The 18,173-nt window shown below is 43.3% G+C and overlaps 2 protein-coding genes across 7 annotated transcripts in view; one reads left to right on the forward strand and one right to left on the reverse strand.

Annotated features, from left to right (window-relative positions):
- SPICE1 (spindle and centriole associated protein 1) overlaps positions 1-18,173 on the forward strand; it is a 204,793-nt gene that overhangs the window by 36,674 nt on the left and 149,946 nt on the right. For both annotated transcript variants that reach the window (XM_059921121.1, XM_059921119.1), the window contains exon 2: positions 1,323-1,438. The gene's annotated coding sequence lies outside the window, so the exon portion shown is untranslated. The remainder of the gene's footprint in view (positions 1-1,322; positions 1,439-18,173) is intronic.
- Positions 1-18,173, reverse strand: part of SIDT1 (SID1 transmembrane family member 1) — an 84,708-nt gene that overhangs the window by 7,107 nt on the left and 59,428 nt on the right. For 3 of the 5 annotated variants that reach the window (XM_059921130.1, XM_059921129.1, XM_059921128.1), the window contains 11 exons: positions 17,676-17,821; positions 16,575-16,648; positions 15,109-15,175; positions 13,657-13,730; positions 12,557-12,680; positions 12,232-12,349; positions 9,777-9,913; positions 9,033-9,144; positions 6,139-6,153; positions 5,096-5,172; positions 2,382-2,428 (listed from right to left, as the gene is read on the reverse strand). In XM_059921130.1, the coding sequence (XP_059777113.1) occupies positions 2,382-2,428; positions 5,096-5,172; positions 6,139-6,153; positions 9,033-9,144; positions 9,777-9,913; positions 12,232-12,349; positions 12,557-12,680; positions 13,657-13,730; positions 15,109-15,175; positions 16,575-16,648; positions 17,676-17,821 (991 nt within the window). Of the gene's footprint in view, positions 1-2,381; positions 2,429-5,095; positions 5,176-6,138; positions 6,154-9,032; positions 9,145-9,776; positions 9,914-12,231; positions 12,350-12,556; positions 12,681-13,656; positions 13,731-15,108; positions 15,176-16,574; positions 16,649-17,675; positions 17,822-18,173 lie in introns of all 5 variants that reach the window. The other 2 variants (XM_059921127.1, XM_059921126.1) reach the window with 2 other exon arrangements.

Here is an 18,173-nt window from a genome sequence, read left to right on the forward strand (position 1 = left end):
TGAATTATAGTCTTCTCTGGATATATGCCCAGGAGTGGGATTGCTGGATCATATGGTAATTCTATTTTTAGTTTTCTGAGGAACCTCCACACTGTTTTCCATAGTGGCTGCACCAACTTACATTCCCACCAACAGTGTAGGAGGGTTCACTTTTCTCCACACCCTCTCTAGCATTAGTTATTTGTAGACTTTTAAATTATGGCCATTCTGACCATTGTGAGGTAGTTTTGATTCTCATTTCTCTAATAATTAGTGATGCTGAGCATCTTTTCATGTGCCTATTGGCCATCAGTATGTCTTCTTTGGAGAAAAGTCTATTTAGGTCTTCTGCCCATTTTTTGATTGGGTTGTCTTTTTGTTATTGAGTTGTATGAGCTGTTTATATATTTTGGAAATTAAGCCCTTTTGGGTCGCATTGTTTGCAAATATTTTCTCCCATTCCATAGGTTGTCTTTTTGTTTATGGTTTCCTTTGCTGTACAAAAGCTTGTAAGTTTGATTAGGTCCCATTTGTTTATTTTTGTTTTTATTTCTATTGCCTTGGGAGACTGACCTAAGAAACTTTGGTATGATATATATCAGAGAATGTTTTGCCTATAATCTTTTCTAGGAGTTTTATGGTGTCATATCTTATGTTTAAGTCTTTAAGCCATTTTGAGTTTATGTTTGTGTATGGTGTGAGGGTGTGTTCTAACTTCACTGATTTACATTACACTGATTTAACTACACTGATTTATTTACATTTACATGTCCAGCTTTTCCAACACCACTTACTGAAGAGACTGTCTTTTTCCCATTGTATATTTTTGCCTCCTTTGTCAAAGATTGATTGACCATAGGTGTGTGGGTTTATTTCTGGGCTCTCTATTCTGTTCCATTGATTCATATGTCTGTTTTTGTGCCAGTACCCCACTTTTTTGATTACTGTAACTTTGTAGTATTGTCTGAAGTCTGGGAGAGTTATGCCTCCTGCTTTGTTCTTTTTCCTCTAGATTGCTTTGGCAATTCTGGGTATTTTATGGTTCCATATGAATTTTAGGATTATTTGTTCTAGTTCTGTGAAAAATGTCATGGGTAATTTGATAGGGATCACATTAAATCTGTAGATTGCTTTGGGTAGTATGGCCATTTTAACAACATTAATTCTTCCAATCCAAGAGCATGGGATATCTTTCCATTGATTGTTAAGTCTGATTGCAGACTTGGGTTTGATTTTAGTTCTACTAGAGGCAGGGACAAGCTAGGTGATTCTGACCCTGCAGACACTATCATCGGTTGTTCAGTATCGTATCTCCTATCAGCGCCCTCCATCCTGTCTTACAGAGTCGCCAGGACTGTGGGGTCTTCCCTAAAAGGGTGGCTGAGAGAGCATCGCAGGTGACCACGGCCAAGAATCACCCATCCTGACATGTCCCTGAGTAAAGGACAGTCCTTCACAGGTATGGACCTTCCCCAAGGTAAACCCTCAGGCAACAATATTGTGGGAAGTTTCTTCCAGAAGCATGTGGCCCCCAAATAAGATTCAAATTCTCATGACTTGATTCTGGCTTTCCCTGATGGTGTGCTACTTTCTTCGTATCTGGTATATTAAAGGGAGGAGGAGTAGGGAGTCACCTTTCTATCAAAGGTCACTGACCCAGAGGAGCACATCAGCTAAGAACCACTAATAAAAGCAGCTAAACATACTTATTTTTTGAGGGATCAATAAAATATCTCACTCATTCACATCTTTAAGTTAAGAATAAGTTGCAAAAAATAGATACATAAAATACAGCTAGCATAAATGTACTTCTGTTGCACTGTTCTACTTTGAGGTCATTAGAGGAAACAAGGCCAAGGTGATAATGAGGGAAAAGAAAAGGAAGAAAAATGATATAGGCAGAGTAGGAAGATTGAGACCTGGAGGGAAAGAAAGAAATGAGAAAGAGACACACACACACACACCTAGTAAGAGAAATGCCTACTGGGTAGCCTTTATGGAAAGTTCTAAAAAGAGTTTTAAACTGTTGCATTTTTGCAGCTGCTGGCATAATTAATCTCTCTTTATATATGTGTGTATATGTGTGTATATGCATATATATCTAATCTAATTTATCCACCTAGATATAGCAAATTTGATGTTTGTCTTGTTGAACAAGTGAGCTCAAGACATCAGTGTGTTGAACTCATTGCTTTAAGGGAGGCAACTATTGGTACACAAGAGCTTCCTAGTGCATTCTTTGCAGGAGGAAAAATAGCTTTCTTTCAAGTCACTAGAACAAGCACAGTCCTATGCTCTCCTTAATTTAAGACTTCTTTATAAAAATGTCAGCCAAGGAAAGCTAAACCACGGTGTTACAGATAAATTAATAAAGAGAAAAACGTTTTCCTAAGACTACTTACAAGGACCAGTTAACCAGATTCCCCATGATGAGCAATACCATTCTGTCCTGGAAAGGAGGAAAGAAAACATCAAATGAGGGGCCGCACATACTGTTTTTTAAAAAACTTACCATAGGGGAAGCGTCAATTATGGGAAAACAATTGCCTTGGTGAAAACAATTTTTCTATAGTTTTAGGAGAGCTGTGCCTACGACTGGAAAGTCCTCTACGAGGACTAAATGGCAAAGCCTCTGACTGCAAACAGACGTGACCTCGTCCCTGTAAAAGAAAGCCTGGCGAATAAAGCAGAAGTCTTGCTGTTTCCCCCCAGTTTTTAAAGGAGCTGGGCACCTGGGCCCACCTCTTGGTGGGAAGGCTGGTGGTATGTGCTGATTACTCAATAGTTAAAAGAATTCTGCCACCAGTGTTCTGTAACCAAGGACTCTTTCCGTGGGTTGTGTTAACTGGTGGGCCCTAAGGCAGCTCTTGGGATGCACCTGGAATTAGTTTCATTACTCTGGCTCCAAGGAGGTCCTGCAGCTCCCAGGCTCCTGGTTTCTAAACACATGGCCTTAAGATCAAAGTTATTGGTAGGGGAGAAAATAGAGAGGTGATGTCCATCTCAAAGGACAATTCCTCCAATAGAGATTTATTCACAATCCATTCCTGCTCCTTTGCCTACTACTTACAACTGTTAGGTGCTATCTAATTATACTTTAATTTGCATGGCCACTCATCTATTTAAAAGTAGTGATTCTCTTTGTGGGTGATCCATTATATTTGAAGGAAATATCTTCCTTTTAAGAAAACTAATTCACCTACTAGAAAGGCCAAAATCCAAAACACTAACAACACCAGTTGCTCGTGAGGATGTGGAACTCTCATTCATGGCTGGTGGGAACACAGAATGGTCCAGCCATTTCGGAAGACAGTTTGGCAGTTTCCTAGAAAACTAAACATACTTTTACCATTTGATCCAGCATTTGTGCTCCTTGGTATTTACCCAAAGGAGCTGAAAACGTGCCTATACAAAAATCTGCCCACAAAATTTTATAGCAGCTTTATTCATAATTGCCAAAACTTGGAAGCAACCAAGATGTCCTTCAACAGGTGAATGGATAAATAAACTGTAGCACATCCAGACAGTGGAATATTAGTCAGGACTAAAAAGAAATGAGCTAGCAAGCCATGAAAAGACATGGAGGAAACATAAGTGCATATTATTTCAGCCAATCTGAAAAGGCCTCATACTATATTATTCCAACGATATGACGTTCTGGAAAAGCTAAGACTAAGGAGACACTAGAAAAGATCAGTGGCTGCCAGGGGTTGGGGGGGAGGGGCAGGGAAAGAATAGGTGGAGCACAGAGGATTTTTAGGGCAGGAAAACTACCTTCTTTGATACTATAATGATGAATATATGTCATCACAAACTTGTCAAGAAAACCATAGAATGTACAACACCAGGAGTGAATTGTAATGTAAAGTATAGACTTTGAGTGATTATGATGTGTTAACATAGGTTCACTGACTAACAAATGCACCTCTCTGGTGAGGGTGTTGATATGGGGAAGCTGTGTCTGTGTGGAGGAGGGGCATATGGGAAATCTCTGTATTTCCTTCTCAATTTTTCGGTGAACCTAAAAAAACTAAAAACTCTTAAAATGCTCTAAAAATAGTCTGTTAAAAAAAAAAAGACAGCCTGCATCAATTAATGTAAAAAAACCCAGAAACACTAATTTCCCCTTATGGTTCACAGCTGAGGCATTCTTATATCTCCTAATACTCACAGGTGCTAATGGGCTTTTAAGCTCTCCCCTGACTAAAACCCTCCAGCTTCAGTTCCCTCAAGTTTTAGTGCCTATAGCTCCTGCCCAAGCTCTACGGGGCTAAAACATTCCCATGTTCCTTTATGTAAAAATCCTTCTGATTATAAACTATCAGCAGGAATTCAGTGAATGCCTGTGTGCCAGGCGCAAATGGCATCACTAGTTCTGATCACAGCACGGGGTAAAGGTTGGGGCAGTGGCTCAGAGGAGGTGTGTAGCCTTCCCAAGGTCACTGGCCGGCAAGCCAAGGCAGCTGGGAGCAGGGCTGATCCCAGCTCAGTGTAGAAACTACACTGATCCCTCTGCTCAGTATAGAAATGTGTAACATATTGAAAACCATACGGTAGAATTTTTAAAAGTGTATTTCCGCCATCAAGCAATAACTACAATTTTGAAAAAGCATTCGTGCTCATTGTAAAAGTCAAAGAATGTATAAAAAGCAAACAAACGTATAATGTGGAAAGTTCCTAATGAAAGTGATTGGAGTGATCATATGTCCCTAGTTTGCTTGGGACAGTCCAGGTGTCATTATTAATAGTGCCCTCTCTTCACTTTCACAAGTGAAATAATAGTATGTCTTTGGATGCTTATTTATAGGGACACCCTATCTCGATCCTCCCTCCTCCAGCACTCATCACTTCAATAGTTTCATGTATGTATATACATACATATGTTCTTTATATACTAGCAATTTTTCATGTACAAAAAAGGAACCATCCCAGCGTGTCTTTTAAGAGTGAGAAGAGGAAGCAAGATGCCTCTTCCCTCACTAACTGGACTTCAGCCACGCTAGGCCATCTGGCCCTCTTGGTTTGGGGAGCCTTGTGTGACTACCCCGAGCCCGCCCCTCCTGCTGTCCTCCTGTTGTCTGGGAGAAGGCCAAGGCACGCAGGAACACACACGTACCATATAGAGAGGCCGGCTGCACTGCTGGATGCAGTCCGTGTAGAACACCATAGCGGCCCGTCGGAAAATTCCCAAATCTGCTGATGACACAATCGCATGGTGAGAAGGCTTGGTCAGAGATAATCCAAAACACTCCCCTTTGGCCCAAGCTTTTGCGGCCAGGATGATGTGGTCGTCACCTCATAAAAGCCATGCTTTGTACCTAATAGGTCAGCAATAAATGTTTGCTTTAAAAAACGCCACCCGCAGCTGCCTGGGCTTTCGTGGCAGGTGTGCGCTATCCATGCAGCATCCCGCAGAAAGGCAGGCAAGGTGGACACAAGGCACAAGCACTCGCAAACCATTTGGGGGGCTGGCCAACCCTCCTGTGGTCTCCTTCAGCTGAGTTTCCCTCTGTTGATAGTTTACTCTAGTGGTGTTTTCTTTACAGCAGAGATGTATGGGGCCTCTCAAAAGTCACCTTAAAACATCTGCTCTCTCTAGACCGTGGGAAATCTTAGCTTGTAAAAATTTGAATCTGTGTTTCTCAGTGTGGTTGTAAGTCAGTAAGAATTGAACCAGGGGACAGTGGGATCTACTAAGCATGTTCAGAAAGCCTGTACGTGTGATGATTGTTACATGAGCAGGGTCAGGGCCCCAGGTGGGGCTGTCATTCTGTGAGCCATCCACACACAGATGTCATGGGCAAGGCTGGGGTCTTCCCGAAGCGAGCATTTCAGTAAGAGTGGACCCCAGCTCTGCTGTGCTGCTGCTCCTCTTCAAGGCTACCCCTGGGGTCAATTTAAGCAGCGTTCACTAGACTAGATACACTGGGGGTGGGGTGGGGGGGCGTGGGCGTGTCAATGCACCAGCCCAGAAGAGGCGCGTTGCGGGCTGGGTTGGGGTGCATACGTGCCTCTGAGCCTCTCTCCAAACCCCCTGCCCACCAAATCCTGCCCAATCTGGAAGAAGTGTTCAGAAAGCAGAGTTGGCAGGTCAGCCAGGCAGGTCGCTTTGTTAAGAAAACAATGTAGAAAACCCTGGGGAGAGTGGCTGAACGTTACCTGTGTCAGACACATCTGAATCAGTGGGAAGCAGAGAATTGAGGAGAGAAAAAAAAGATTTGTAAGAAGGTAGCCAAACAGGTAAACTACTGGTCGTTTTATTTTTCTCTCGAAACAGATGACTTTAGTTTTGTTTTCTGATTACAAAAGTAATGTTTTCTCGTAAAGAACACAGACTCCTTCTGCCTGTCTCAAACGTTCAGAAGTTCACTATTCTTCAAGGCGTGAATCCGACTTTCCTCTCTCCCTGTGAACTTTTGCGCACCACTTGCAACTTATAATCCATCCTCTGCCTGTGGTCCTTTTCAGGAAACAAGAGGCACGATGGTGATCTGGGCAGGTAGCTCTGCAGTTTTCTGTCCTGCTTATGAAATGCTCTGCCTCATTGCTACTGCCTTTCCTCGCGTCCACATTTATTTTCCTGTGTGGCCCGAGGGCCCCAGAGAAAGGAGTCTGTGATTTGAGAAAGCAAAGGCAGCTTATGGAATGGGCAGAGAGCTTGGTGTTGCCTGAGGCACTGTCCACTAACCCGACTTCCTGCCTTTGGACTAAATGTAGATGCCATTGTCACAATGTTTTCCTTTTGACTTTGGTAAATCCGTAACCACTTGGGGGAGACTCCCTAGGTACAGACATTTTAAATATTGGGTTAAGTTGTGTAAAGGTTATCTTCCCTTTGCCCCTCCAGACTCACCTGCCATGTCTCTCTGTCCTCACCACGCCCGGGGAGGGTGAGTGTAGGGACCACTCAGTGGGTTCCCTCGCTCCCCTTGGATTTGGACAATGAGAAACGCCAGCAGGAGACTGGAGGGACAGAGGAAGGAGAGTGAGCCCAGAGTGCTATCTGCCTGGTGCCCTCCCTGTGAGGTTGCCTGTCTGTTAACCAAAGGTCACTGCTCCACGCTCATGGGGGAAGGTGACTTCCTCTCCATGATGCCCTCCTTCCATGTTTTGGTAACCACTTCCTCCATGCCCTTTTGGGCTTGCGGATAGTAAAAGCTTCTCTGCTACTAACCCCGGGTTACTGTGCTACCCCTTTCATTCTTCTCCACCCCACCCCTGTCCTATGAAGAGTCCCTCTGTGAATAAATCTTTTGTCTTTGTATGTGATAGCTTTTTCCTGTTGGGACCCTGACAAACTAGTACATGGTTATAATAGACTACATTAAATTTCTCCTTTTTTAAAAAGGTAAATTAATTCAGTATTGCAAAGTTGCATGGGGCAAAGGTGGCATAAACATATTAAAAGCTCCTCTATGTATTAATGGTCACTACCATTACATATATCTGTATTCAAGTTTATTTTTCCAACTTGCAAAGCCCAGAGAAACAGTGCCTAACTTATTTTCCTTTTGAGAGTTTAGTTTGTATGACTTCATTCACCTTTGAGTGTGGAGGATGGAGCATGAACGAGTGCTGTACCAAGTGTTCTACCCAACCAGCTATTGATGCTTCCACTGGGGGAGTTGGAGGTATATTGGCTGTGTTAACACCAAGAGTTAACCTACTGACCATGCCAAAAGGAAAAACTAAACTGCCAAAATGAGAGATTGTTTTATTTGGTCTTCTAGTCTTAAAGCCACTTGTTTATGTAGAATCGCTCTTAGATCTGGGCAACAGGGGTGCCATATTTTAAAGGCCCTCATTCCCCAGTGAGTGAGGAGTCTGCAGGGCAAGGGGACTGCTCCTTCTAGGCCACATTCTGAATTCCTGGACCCAAGAATTCCCTGTCCTGATGGCCTTGAGCCCGCTCTCGGAGCCTGCATAGGTCCTTTCCCTGGTTTGTCTTCCTGAGGGCAGATGGCACCACTAGAGTATGCACTTCTAGGGGCAAGGAAAGGCCAATTGGATGTTAGACAAGGGTGTCCATGTGCATACCTGTGAGACCCCTTAAGATGCAGGACAGAGCCAGAGGTGAGAAGAAAAGAGGGGCAGGGGCTGGGGATCAGCTCTCCTGTACAGCTATGTTCTGGAGTACTCTTCCATGCACCTGAGAATTTTAAATTTGAACTTGTACCTTGTAGGTTGTAACGAAGGTATATTTATCAGCTTGTTGGTCTTCCTTCTTTCTTCTTTCCTTTCTTCCACATATTTAATACTTTTTTAGTCTGCTTTATAACTTAAACATTTTTATACATATGGTAAGTTGGCTCTTATTTACAGTCTTGCCTTGGGCTCTGCAAATATTAGGGATGGGCCTAGTTTATATATATATATTGGTTTTTCTTGAAATATACAAATGAATCTTTGAGTCTGACTTCCTGGACTTTAAAATGATGGGTGAAATTTAGATGCTCTAAAATGACTTGCACCTGCTCCAATGTATGCTGACTGACCAAGAGCAGATCAGAAGCTGACTTCCACAGAACACTTGGCGTTCTAATGTGATACGTTCATGCCGTCAGAGGGCGTTCAGCAGGTGTCCTGCCTCTAAGATTAGCAAGTTGGTCTCCAAAAACTCCAGCCCCAGAATTTGAAAATGATATAGACTTTATTCTTTTAACCATTTAGGATGGTTAGAGAAATGCTCCTTTTAAGCGCTATGAACTGAAAACCGTTCTCCTCGGTGGAACTCGCGGTGTGATGATCATACCGTTCTACAAACGCACTTCCAAAGTTTGGCGAATTGTAAAGCTTTTGGGACTTGGAGTTGGAAGGACGCCTCAGCTTTGAGCTAGCTTAGTGTCTCAGTTGAAAACAGAACTAGTGATAGTAGATTGTTGCTATCTTATACAGGAGAGGAAGCTCTTGGAGAGAATATATGCTATTAAACACACAGAATTCAGAGCAAACGTTCACGGTGACAAGTAACACCTCCGTTTAGGATAGGCAAGACAGTTCTTTCTCAGGGTGAGTTAATCAGCATGTTTAGTATAGAGTAACAGGTGACTCACCTATCTTGAAACGACCCATGTAGTAGATCTGGGTGCTGAGGGCCAGAGAAGCCAGAATATGGATTGCAGAGAAGATGACCCAGAACAACCACAGGTCATTTTTCCCAAACACCTAGGAGTAAAGATGGAAGTTACCTTCATCTGGGTTTTTTTTTTTCTTTCCCAGAGAACTCACTAAAATTGTTTCATCTCTCGTGTATGCATAAGGTGTCAAAAACCTAGCTGTGTGTGAACTTTGGGTTTTCCCCCTTCTCTGATCTCACAGGGATCTTACTGCACCCAGGGCAGGAAAAAGAATGGCTACCTGGCCAAATGAAAAAGAAAGAAATGGAAAAGGGAAGCAATGGGTGAGGCAGCTGAACAGCAGGTGAAGAGGCCGTAGGTCTAAAGCTGGGAGCTAATGCTCTTCAAATAACAGAAGACGACTGACACATGTGCACGCACATTTAGAAAGTGGTTTTTGTCCTTTCAAGTCAGTCTGTCTCCCATCAGCCCGTACATCTCTATTCCAGTCTCACCCGAGTCAGGTCCCAGCTTTGTATTAACACAGTCCAGGGGCAGTGTTCCAGGGGCCTGTTACATTATTAAAAATTCTAGCTCAGTAACTAAAATGCTATGAACGGACCAATGATGAGGGTGTGTCATGAGCCAAGGATTATGATTAATGAAACCTGTTCACCTGAGGTCCAAAAAACAAAATACAAAGCCTCCCAAGAGGGCTGCCAGCCGTGGGGAGGGACGCACCACTCCAAGGACGGTGAGCGTGATGACCAGGGCGAAGGAGATGTAAGCAGCGTAGGCACTGGCGTTGATGTCTGGGTGGCGGGTCTGATAGAGCTTCAGCATGCAGAGGCCGGCGATTATGTACATGAAGGAGGTGTCTGAGGAGAAGCCGAGACAATCGAGATCCAGTAGGTGGCAGACAGACCTCTCTTCAGCCTCAGAGAACCCCTCCCTTCAGGCCTTGGAGTATTTGCTGCCCTCAGACTGTGTGGTGACCTGCAACACGCCAGCCTCTCCAGGCACATTCTAGGTAAACCCTACACACTCCACCTCTCACCCCCCTCCAGGAGGGGCATTCCTAGCTCATAGGAGAGAAGTATCAGATGATATGATGAATAACTGCCTATCCCCACTCGCAGGGCTATGTGTGTATAAACGCTCCTGTCCAACAACAACAAAAGAATCCCTAATGGGAACAGGGCAGTGTGACAATACAGAGACTCCTACGTGGGTGCAGGAGGTCCTCCTCAGCATACTGAAACATAACCACATTGATTCCTGCTCATATACAAGGCTTTCTAGCCTAGGGATGGAAGACAGCTAGAAATTACATGTGGCTTAGCTGCATGGGGGTTAAGGAAATGCAAATTAAAACAGCAATGCAATGTCCCATGTTACTAAAAAATGTGGCAGAAGTGTAAATGTCTAATAATAACACGTTAGTGATGATAACGGGGGAAGTGGAAACTCTCACTCAGCCAGTGGGAGTAGGAATTAATATTCTGGGGAGAAAGTTGGCTGTTTTTGGTAAAATGGAAGATGCATCAACCAGGACCAGGTGACCCCCAAATTCTACTTCTAGGTATTCCAGGGAACCTCTCTCACATGTGCGCAAAGAGGCATATATGAGGCTAGTCATTGCAGCACTGTCTGTACTAGCAGAATAGTGGCAACATCTAAGTGTTGTTCAACAGAGGAATTGATAAATGTGGTATATTTTTATTACAGAATGACAGTCTTTAAAAATGAATGAACTGGATATCCTTGATTTAATACCAATAAATCTTGAAAACATTTTGTTGAATGAAAAAAGAAGGATGCCGAACAAAGTGTGATAAATTAATATTAATTTGTTACAAAGGAAGAAAAACTATAAAAACAAACTGGAAGGATAAATATAAAATTAATCACAGTTGTTGCTTCTGAGGAAGGGGAGAGTTGATAAGTTTAGAAAACAGTTCAAAATGGGACCTCAACTTTACACAATGTTTTCTTTCTTAAAGTAGATTTAAGGCAAATATTTAAAGTGTTGGCATTTGTTCCTTCTGAGTGGTGAATGATATTGTTCTCTATAGTTTTCCTCTATTAAAAATGTCTTCTAATTTAAAAAAATTAAAACATGACAGAGAATTTCCGTGGTGTTCTGAGTTAACAGCCAGAGGCTAGAGCACAAACACAAAATAACTGTCTTTAAAAACCCCATCCTCGAGTGTGGAGGACATTATTAATTGCCTTCTTCCAGCATCAGCTAGTCCCTTTCTCCATCCTAACAGCATCTCGATACCAACTCAAATATCTCAGCCCCATTTTCTATTCAGAAATGCACACCCTCCCAGACCACTTGCTTTAGGAAAGCTAACCGCACCCCTAGTTCCAGGGAAGGGTCTCATTGGTCTAAAGGTAACCTCACCTCCTTTGCCACCGTGACTGGTGCAGCAATGCTGGCCCGAGCTAACCCTCACACAGAGAAAGATTCTGGAGTAAGCTCAGGGCTGTGTAAGCTGTTGAGGCGTGAGGGGCTGTTATCTGGGGAGTTTGGGGAAAAGAAGTTTCCTGCTCTCAAATGAAGGCTCCTGGAAGCCAGCTCGCTGCTTTCTCTAGACATCATGGTGTGGAGACAGGAAGCCAAGACCTGCTGTAGCTATTTCTGCCACCACAAGGGAAGGCAGCCTGAGGAGATCACCAATGTGCAGACTGGGTGCAACCAAGAGGATTACAGAGAAGCGGAGCCAGAGCCACCAGACAAACCACCCACAAGGCCATTCCACCTCTACGTTCGGCTGGTGCGCTGATGAGTGTACTTATTATTTAATCCAATTCGAATTGGGTTTTCTATTACTTTCAATCCAAAGCAGGCAAACTGTTAAATTAAGCCAAGCTACACTGAGGGAGATTTCTAGATGTCTGTTGGTGGATTCTACTTGACCTGATGCCTGACACTTAGCCCATTGCCCACCTGCAAATCTAGCCATGAGATCAGTACTCAGTGTTCACTCTTTTGTAGTCTATAAAAGGTGGTCAGAGAGAACAAAACGGTACAATGTGGGGAAACCATGCCCTGTGGTGAGGTGCCCTCAGATCACTTCACGTAAAATGTCATTTAATTCTTGCAAGCACGACCTTGGCATTTCTGAGAGGGTCCCAGGATAAGACTCCTATAACTCAAATCTGTGTAGCTGATGTAAATTCTAATTACCGAATTGGAAGTTGGAGTAATTAGGGCAGACATGGTAACAAGCACTGAGCACCCCTTCCGTCATCAGTGCGATGCCCATAGCATAGAAGAGACCGAAGTGTTTGGGGATCCCATACTCCTGAAAAAGCAGAAAGCTTGGTCAGTGGAAAGATACTCCTTAGTGACTCAGCCACAGAACCGGGACGCCCATGCTCTGGCCATGTGTGGTCCATTACATATAATCCATTGTCACACCGTCTAGCCAGATGTCCCTCCTCTTTGCAGATCCCGTTTGGAACCATAACCCTTCCTAGCTCTCACCTCCCTCGTCCCACCCTCTCCTCACCATGGCAAAGATGTCCTTGGCTTCCAGGGCTCTTCGATGGAGAATGTCCCGGCGCAAGACTATCAGCAGGAAGAGGCAGCCCAGGAGCATGTGGCCCAGGTTACTGAGAATGTTGTTGAAGGCACTAAGGGGATGACAGACAGATCATGAGAGAGTCAAGGTATCAAAGAGCTTTAGAGACTGAATGAAGGCATGGATGAGCGAGTGAAATCAGCATTCAGCGTTTTCCACTGCTCACCTTTCCATGAGATTTCAGGACTGAGATCATCAGAAAGCATCTTTAACCTAACGCCACGTTAGGATGCTTAGCCTGTGATAATGTGTCCGTTTCCTCTCAGGGATGCCTGCTTAGCTTCCCTAACACCCACTCAGTCCTCCCTTGTGCTGATGGCACTGGCGGGGAATGAATCCTAGGAAAGAGTCGCTCCACAGATGGGCAGTTGGGCCAAGCGTTTCAGCTACACTGTGAGAGTGAATTCACATAGATGTATGTACCCACGTTATGTGTCCATACTCAGCTCTGTAACCATGAATTTCAGGATAAGTGTCAACTGGTCACAGCCAGCAGATTTATTTAAGGAAACTGAGACTAGTTCAGTTCTGGATCAAGAAGCCAGGCTCGCAACTCCCAGGCAAATGCTCTCTCCACTTCGCCATGTTCTGGAGGCTGGAGCATGGCCTTGGAGGCAGCAGGCCCCGGTGTGAGTCTCAACATCACTAACAGCTGAGGGACCTTCCGCAAGTCCTTACCTTTCTAACTAAGCCTTAACATCTTCATCTAAAAACGGGGGTGAAAATAATCCTATCTATCTCATGAGGTTGTTTAACGGATTGGATGTACTAGTAGCTCATGCCCATGGATGAGGGTCATCACAGCGAGGGACCTGGTATTTGCAAACACACCTCTGCCTTCTCAGGACTGTTTCCTGAGGCCCCCATACAGGCATGGAGGAGGCATACCTGATCTCAACTTCTTGATTTCATTCCTCTTTACCCTTGATTGGGGTAGTTTTCCACAATTGTTTCTAGTATTTTTAAAAACTGAAATCGCCACGTTACACAGAAAGGCATCTCTCATTGCCTCAGAGGACTGAGCTTACCTCAGGACACCCCAGGGGTGAGCACAGAGGAAGTTGTAGTAGCAGATGTCCTGGTTACCAGTGACATTGACTATCTGTAAAACCAAGAGTGAGAAGAGGAGATGCTGTTTTCCTCCACCCCCTGAGCCTGAAACCACAAAAAGTGGACAGTGCTCACGGCGATCAACTGCCAGTGATTTACAGCGTAACCAGCGCTCCTTCTCAGCAGGGGATGGGTCGTTCTCTTCAGCCTTTACACAGTATAGACACATTTCCTTTAAATGCTGCCATCTTGCTTCGAATTGAAATATTCTGTGTCCCTCATTATGTGGCCTGACGGCAGAATGCAACTGAGTATGTTTCCTTTGTTCTCATTACAAAAGGATTTTGAGAGGATGCTAACATTGGGACCTGCCTATTAGGACGGTCATGGTACATCCTATTTTCTAGATGAATCCTGGGAGGGTAAGGAGCTGTTCCGTCCTCTGTGTGGAAATGATAACCACAGGGCAGGTGGACATAAGGAGATGTGTGGTCAGTTTTCCATAGTTATCACTGTCGCTATCATTAAGAACCTTCCTAGATCACAGCATAGCTGTATCTTCTGACAGAGCACCAAAGTATTCAGAGAATATTTAGATTATAAATGGTGGTGCTCAAACCTTATAAAGTCCTCGTCCTCATCACGTATTAAGTATGGAATTGGTGAAATATTATTAAACTCCTGGCTCTCAGACTTGGCTGTACCCTGGAATCACTGGGAGTTTCATCAGTACTGATGCCTGATTCCACTCTGATCTCACTGGTGTGGGGTACAGCTTGGACACTGGGATTTTTAAAAGTCCCCCAGATGATTTTAGTGCAAAGTTTGAGAACCATTGCATTAGAAACCTTTAACCTGGTGCTATTCTAAATGGGCTTTTTCATGTGTAATAGATCCCAGACGAGATCACTTAAGTGACCTGGACCCTAGGGTTCTGTGAAGGTGCAGTGGGGATTCTCAAGCTATTTTAATTATTGTTTTTGTTTGTTTTTTTATATTTTCTTTTAATATTTCATTAGTTTTGTGAAGCTGTTTTTACTTTTACAAAACATATTTACCCTCAGTGACAGGACACAGGCTAGATTAGACATCAGGTTTCTTTGTTTTGGTCTCGAACTTTACTCATCATCCCATGATGATCAGAAGTTCAGACTGGTAAAAAATAGACATAGTTGATAGATACCAAGACTAAATGAGTGCAAGGTAATAATTTCAGATTGGTAGTCAAAATAATACAAGAGGTCTGTGATAAAACAATTGGGAACTAGATTTAAAGGTCAAAGACGAACCAGTGGAGAAATCCAGTGGGAACCCAAATGGGGAATTAATTCTTGGACGGGGCTCAAGTTATACCTTTCTCTGTAAGTCGCAGCAAAGATCTTTCCCTGCAGTATGAAAGGTGGGATTTTGGAGTTCGGGGCAGCACTTACTGTCTGGTAGGTGATAACCAGCTGGATCACAGGCAGCGCATAAAACACAGCAATGGTGACGATGTTCCTACGCAGGCACAAAGAACCAGAAATGGTTATTTCCAAAATAACAATGCAAACTTTGCCCTTTTTTTTTTTTTTAGAAGAATCTTTCCACCCCATAACTCCCTAGTTAACTCACAAAAGCGATTAGAAACTGATTATGTGGTTCCTGTTTCTCCAATCTTCCTCTCATACAATTACTTGTAAAACAGTGTAAATAATACTTGCTTCTGGTTTAACCAATTATTAATGAGGGCCTATCTATTTAGGATATTGTTAGATTAAAAGTGATCAGAGAGGGACTTCCCTGGTGGTGCAGTGGTTAAGAATCCGCCTGCCAGTGCAGGGGACACAGGTTTGATCCCTGGTCCAGGAAGATCCCACATGCTGCAGAGCAACGAAGCCCGTGTGCCACAACTACTGAGCCTGTGCTCTAGAGCTCGCGATCCACAACTGCTGAGCCCGCGTGCCACAACTACTGAAGCCCGTGCGCCTAGAGCCTGTGCTCTGCAACAAGAGAAGCCCACCACAGTGAGAAGCCTGCACACCGCAATGAAGAGTAGCCCCTGCTCGACGCAACTAGAGAAAGCCTGCGCACAGCAACAAAGACCCAACGCGACCAAAGATAAATAAATTTAAAAAATAAAAATAAAAATAAGTTGTGACTTAAAAAAAATTAAAAAAAAACAGTGATCCGAGAGTAGGTAATGGGTGATGGATCTCACAAAGGGATGTGGCTCTTTTAGATATCTCTTAGTTCCAAAATGATGGTCCTACTATGGAATTCCATGTGGTCCCCACTGGCCCTTGTTTTCCTCTAGTATCTGTATCCCAGTAAAAGGGTATCCTTCCAGAAAAAAGAATGGGAAGGGCTATCACAAGTGTCAGCTGGGGGTTTCTGAGAGGAAGGAGGGGACCCTGCCAGGCACCTCAGACTCTCTGCTTGGAGGGAGACTGCATCTTTGTCTGACCATCGCAGGTCTATTTATCATTGGCTGATGGTATCATCTTCACTCAGGGTGACTTCCAGCTACTATGAGATGCTCTAGGCATCTCATCCCTCTAATCACTGGCCCTTCCAAGAGCAAGTCCTGGTGAGGAGAAGAGGGAAGGTGGTGACATTAATGTTATCGTTACTGTATTTTCCTAGGAAAGGATTTAGTGTCCCCCTATGGGATTCCACTACTGTTCTTATTTAATACTTTGTATTTATTTAATTTAGGGCTGGTTGCCTTTGGTAGTTCATTTTTGTCTTTCCTATCGAATGTGGCATGAATCCTTTAAACACCTATACCTGTGCCTCATTAAACACTGAAACCTGTGACTTGATTCACTTATATGAATCTCATAAGTGATTGTGGCTTTTACAAAGAAAACTTTAATTTTACTAAAGAGAACCATAGCCCTCCTGGTCATCTACTCACCAAAAATAAATGTTATATTTTTTGCTGACAATTCTTCGGTCCTTCCTGGACAGATCTGACAGGTAAAGGAACATCTGGGATGCCAAATAAAGAGAGAATGCAAAACTGTACTTGCATTTCTTGCATAAAATATAAAGGAGAGCTTTACACATATCAATTCAATCACTCACTAGGGATTAAAATTATTTAACAAGACTTTTCTTTTAATTTTGTTTTTCCCAGGATGCCTTTAAAAATCCTAGTATTTCCCTTGGCTTTAGGGAAATTGGCTGTTGTGGGAAACCTATTGGGAATCTTGAATGCTTCTTAAATCTCAAGAATTGGTTTCCCAGTTTTCAGAGATGCCCATTGTGTGATTCTTGAATTACGAGGTTGAAACGGTATGATTCACCTTTGTGTCCCTTACTGGATACAACACAATGTGATACATACAAGCCAGAAAGAAATGATCTTTTACTCCTGAAGGATTTTATGTATACAACCAGGGAGTTTTTCCAAGTACACCCTTCAAATTAATCTTTTCTCCCATTTGGTTGGATCCCTTCCTCATTTTTGTCCACGGTCAGCCACTTCAGACCCTGAGAGCATTTTAGCGCTCTGTTTTCTTTACTGCTTTCACTTTCTCCCTCCGGAGAGAAGTGTTAATTAACCAAGTATTGCTTTTAGTATGTAGCTAAGTTTTATCTAAAAAGCCCCCCTGAACATATATACACTACCAGATGTAAAATAGCTAGCTAGTGGGAAGCAGCTGCATAGCACAGGGAGATCAGCTCAGTGCTTTGTGACCACCTAGAGGGGTGGGATAGGGAGGGTGGGAGGGAGGCACAAGAGGGAAGGGATATGGGGATATATGTATACGTATAGCTGATTCACTTTGTTATACAGCAGAAACTAACACACCATTGTAAAGTAATTATACCCCAATAAAGATGTTTAAAAAATAAATAAATAAATAAAAATAAAAAAATAAAAAGCTCCCTGAGAAATTTGACTCCCCCTGAAGAAAAAAAAATATATATAAAGGAAATTGAGGTATTGCTGAAGTTGTATTTGGCTCCTGAACTTTTCGCCCTCTCGAAGAGCACCACCAGGCCGAAGTACCTTGGTCCGGATGACGTTCTTATCGCTCTCAATGTCTGGCATGGTGTCGAAGTCACTCTCCTCCACGGAGCTGTCCGTGTCTGACTGGCACGGCTGTCTGCCATTGGAGGAGGACATTTGCCTGCCAGGACTGGAGCTTGACTCATCTGAAACAGAGGAGACTCATCTGCCTTCCCAAGCCGAGAGGAACCCATGGAGCCCATCTTTCTCTGCAAAAAGCACAGTGCCGACTCATTCCTGAAAACGTTGTGTTGGTAAAAACCAACTCCTTACCCACAGCACATGTTCTTTCTCTCAATTCCTCCTCAATGGACTTCTAATTTTCCTCTCCTCCTATTTTTATATTTAAATCATCTCTTTCTAGGGCTGAATACATAATATAAAGGCATCTGCTCTGTTAACTATTTGGATGCAAAAATAATATTATGCTTATATTTCATGTTTCATATTTTTAAATATAAGCATAAATGTATAAACACACACATGCACGTAATTATG

The sequence above is a fragment of the Balaenoptera ricei genome, chromosome 4 (genome assembly GCF_028023285.1).
Source record: "Balaenoptera ricei isolate mBalRic1 chromosome 4, mBalRic1.hap2, whole genome shotgun sequence".
Classification (NCBI taxonomy): Eukaryota; Metazoa; Chordata; class Mammalia; order Artiodactyla; family Balaenopteridae; genus Balaenoptera; species Balaenoptera ricei.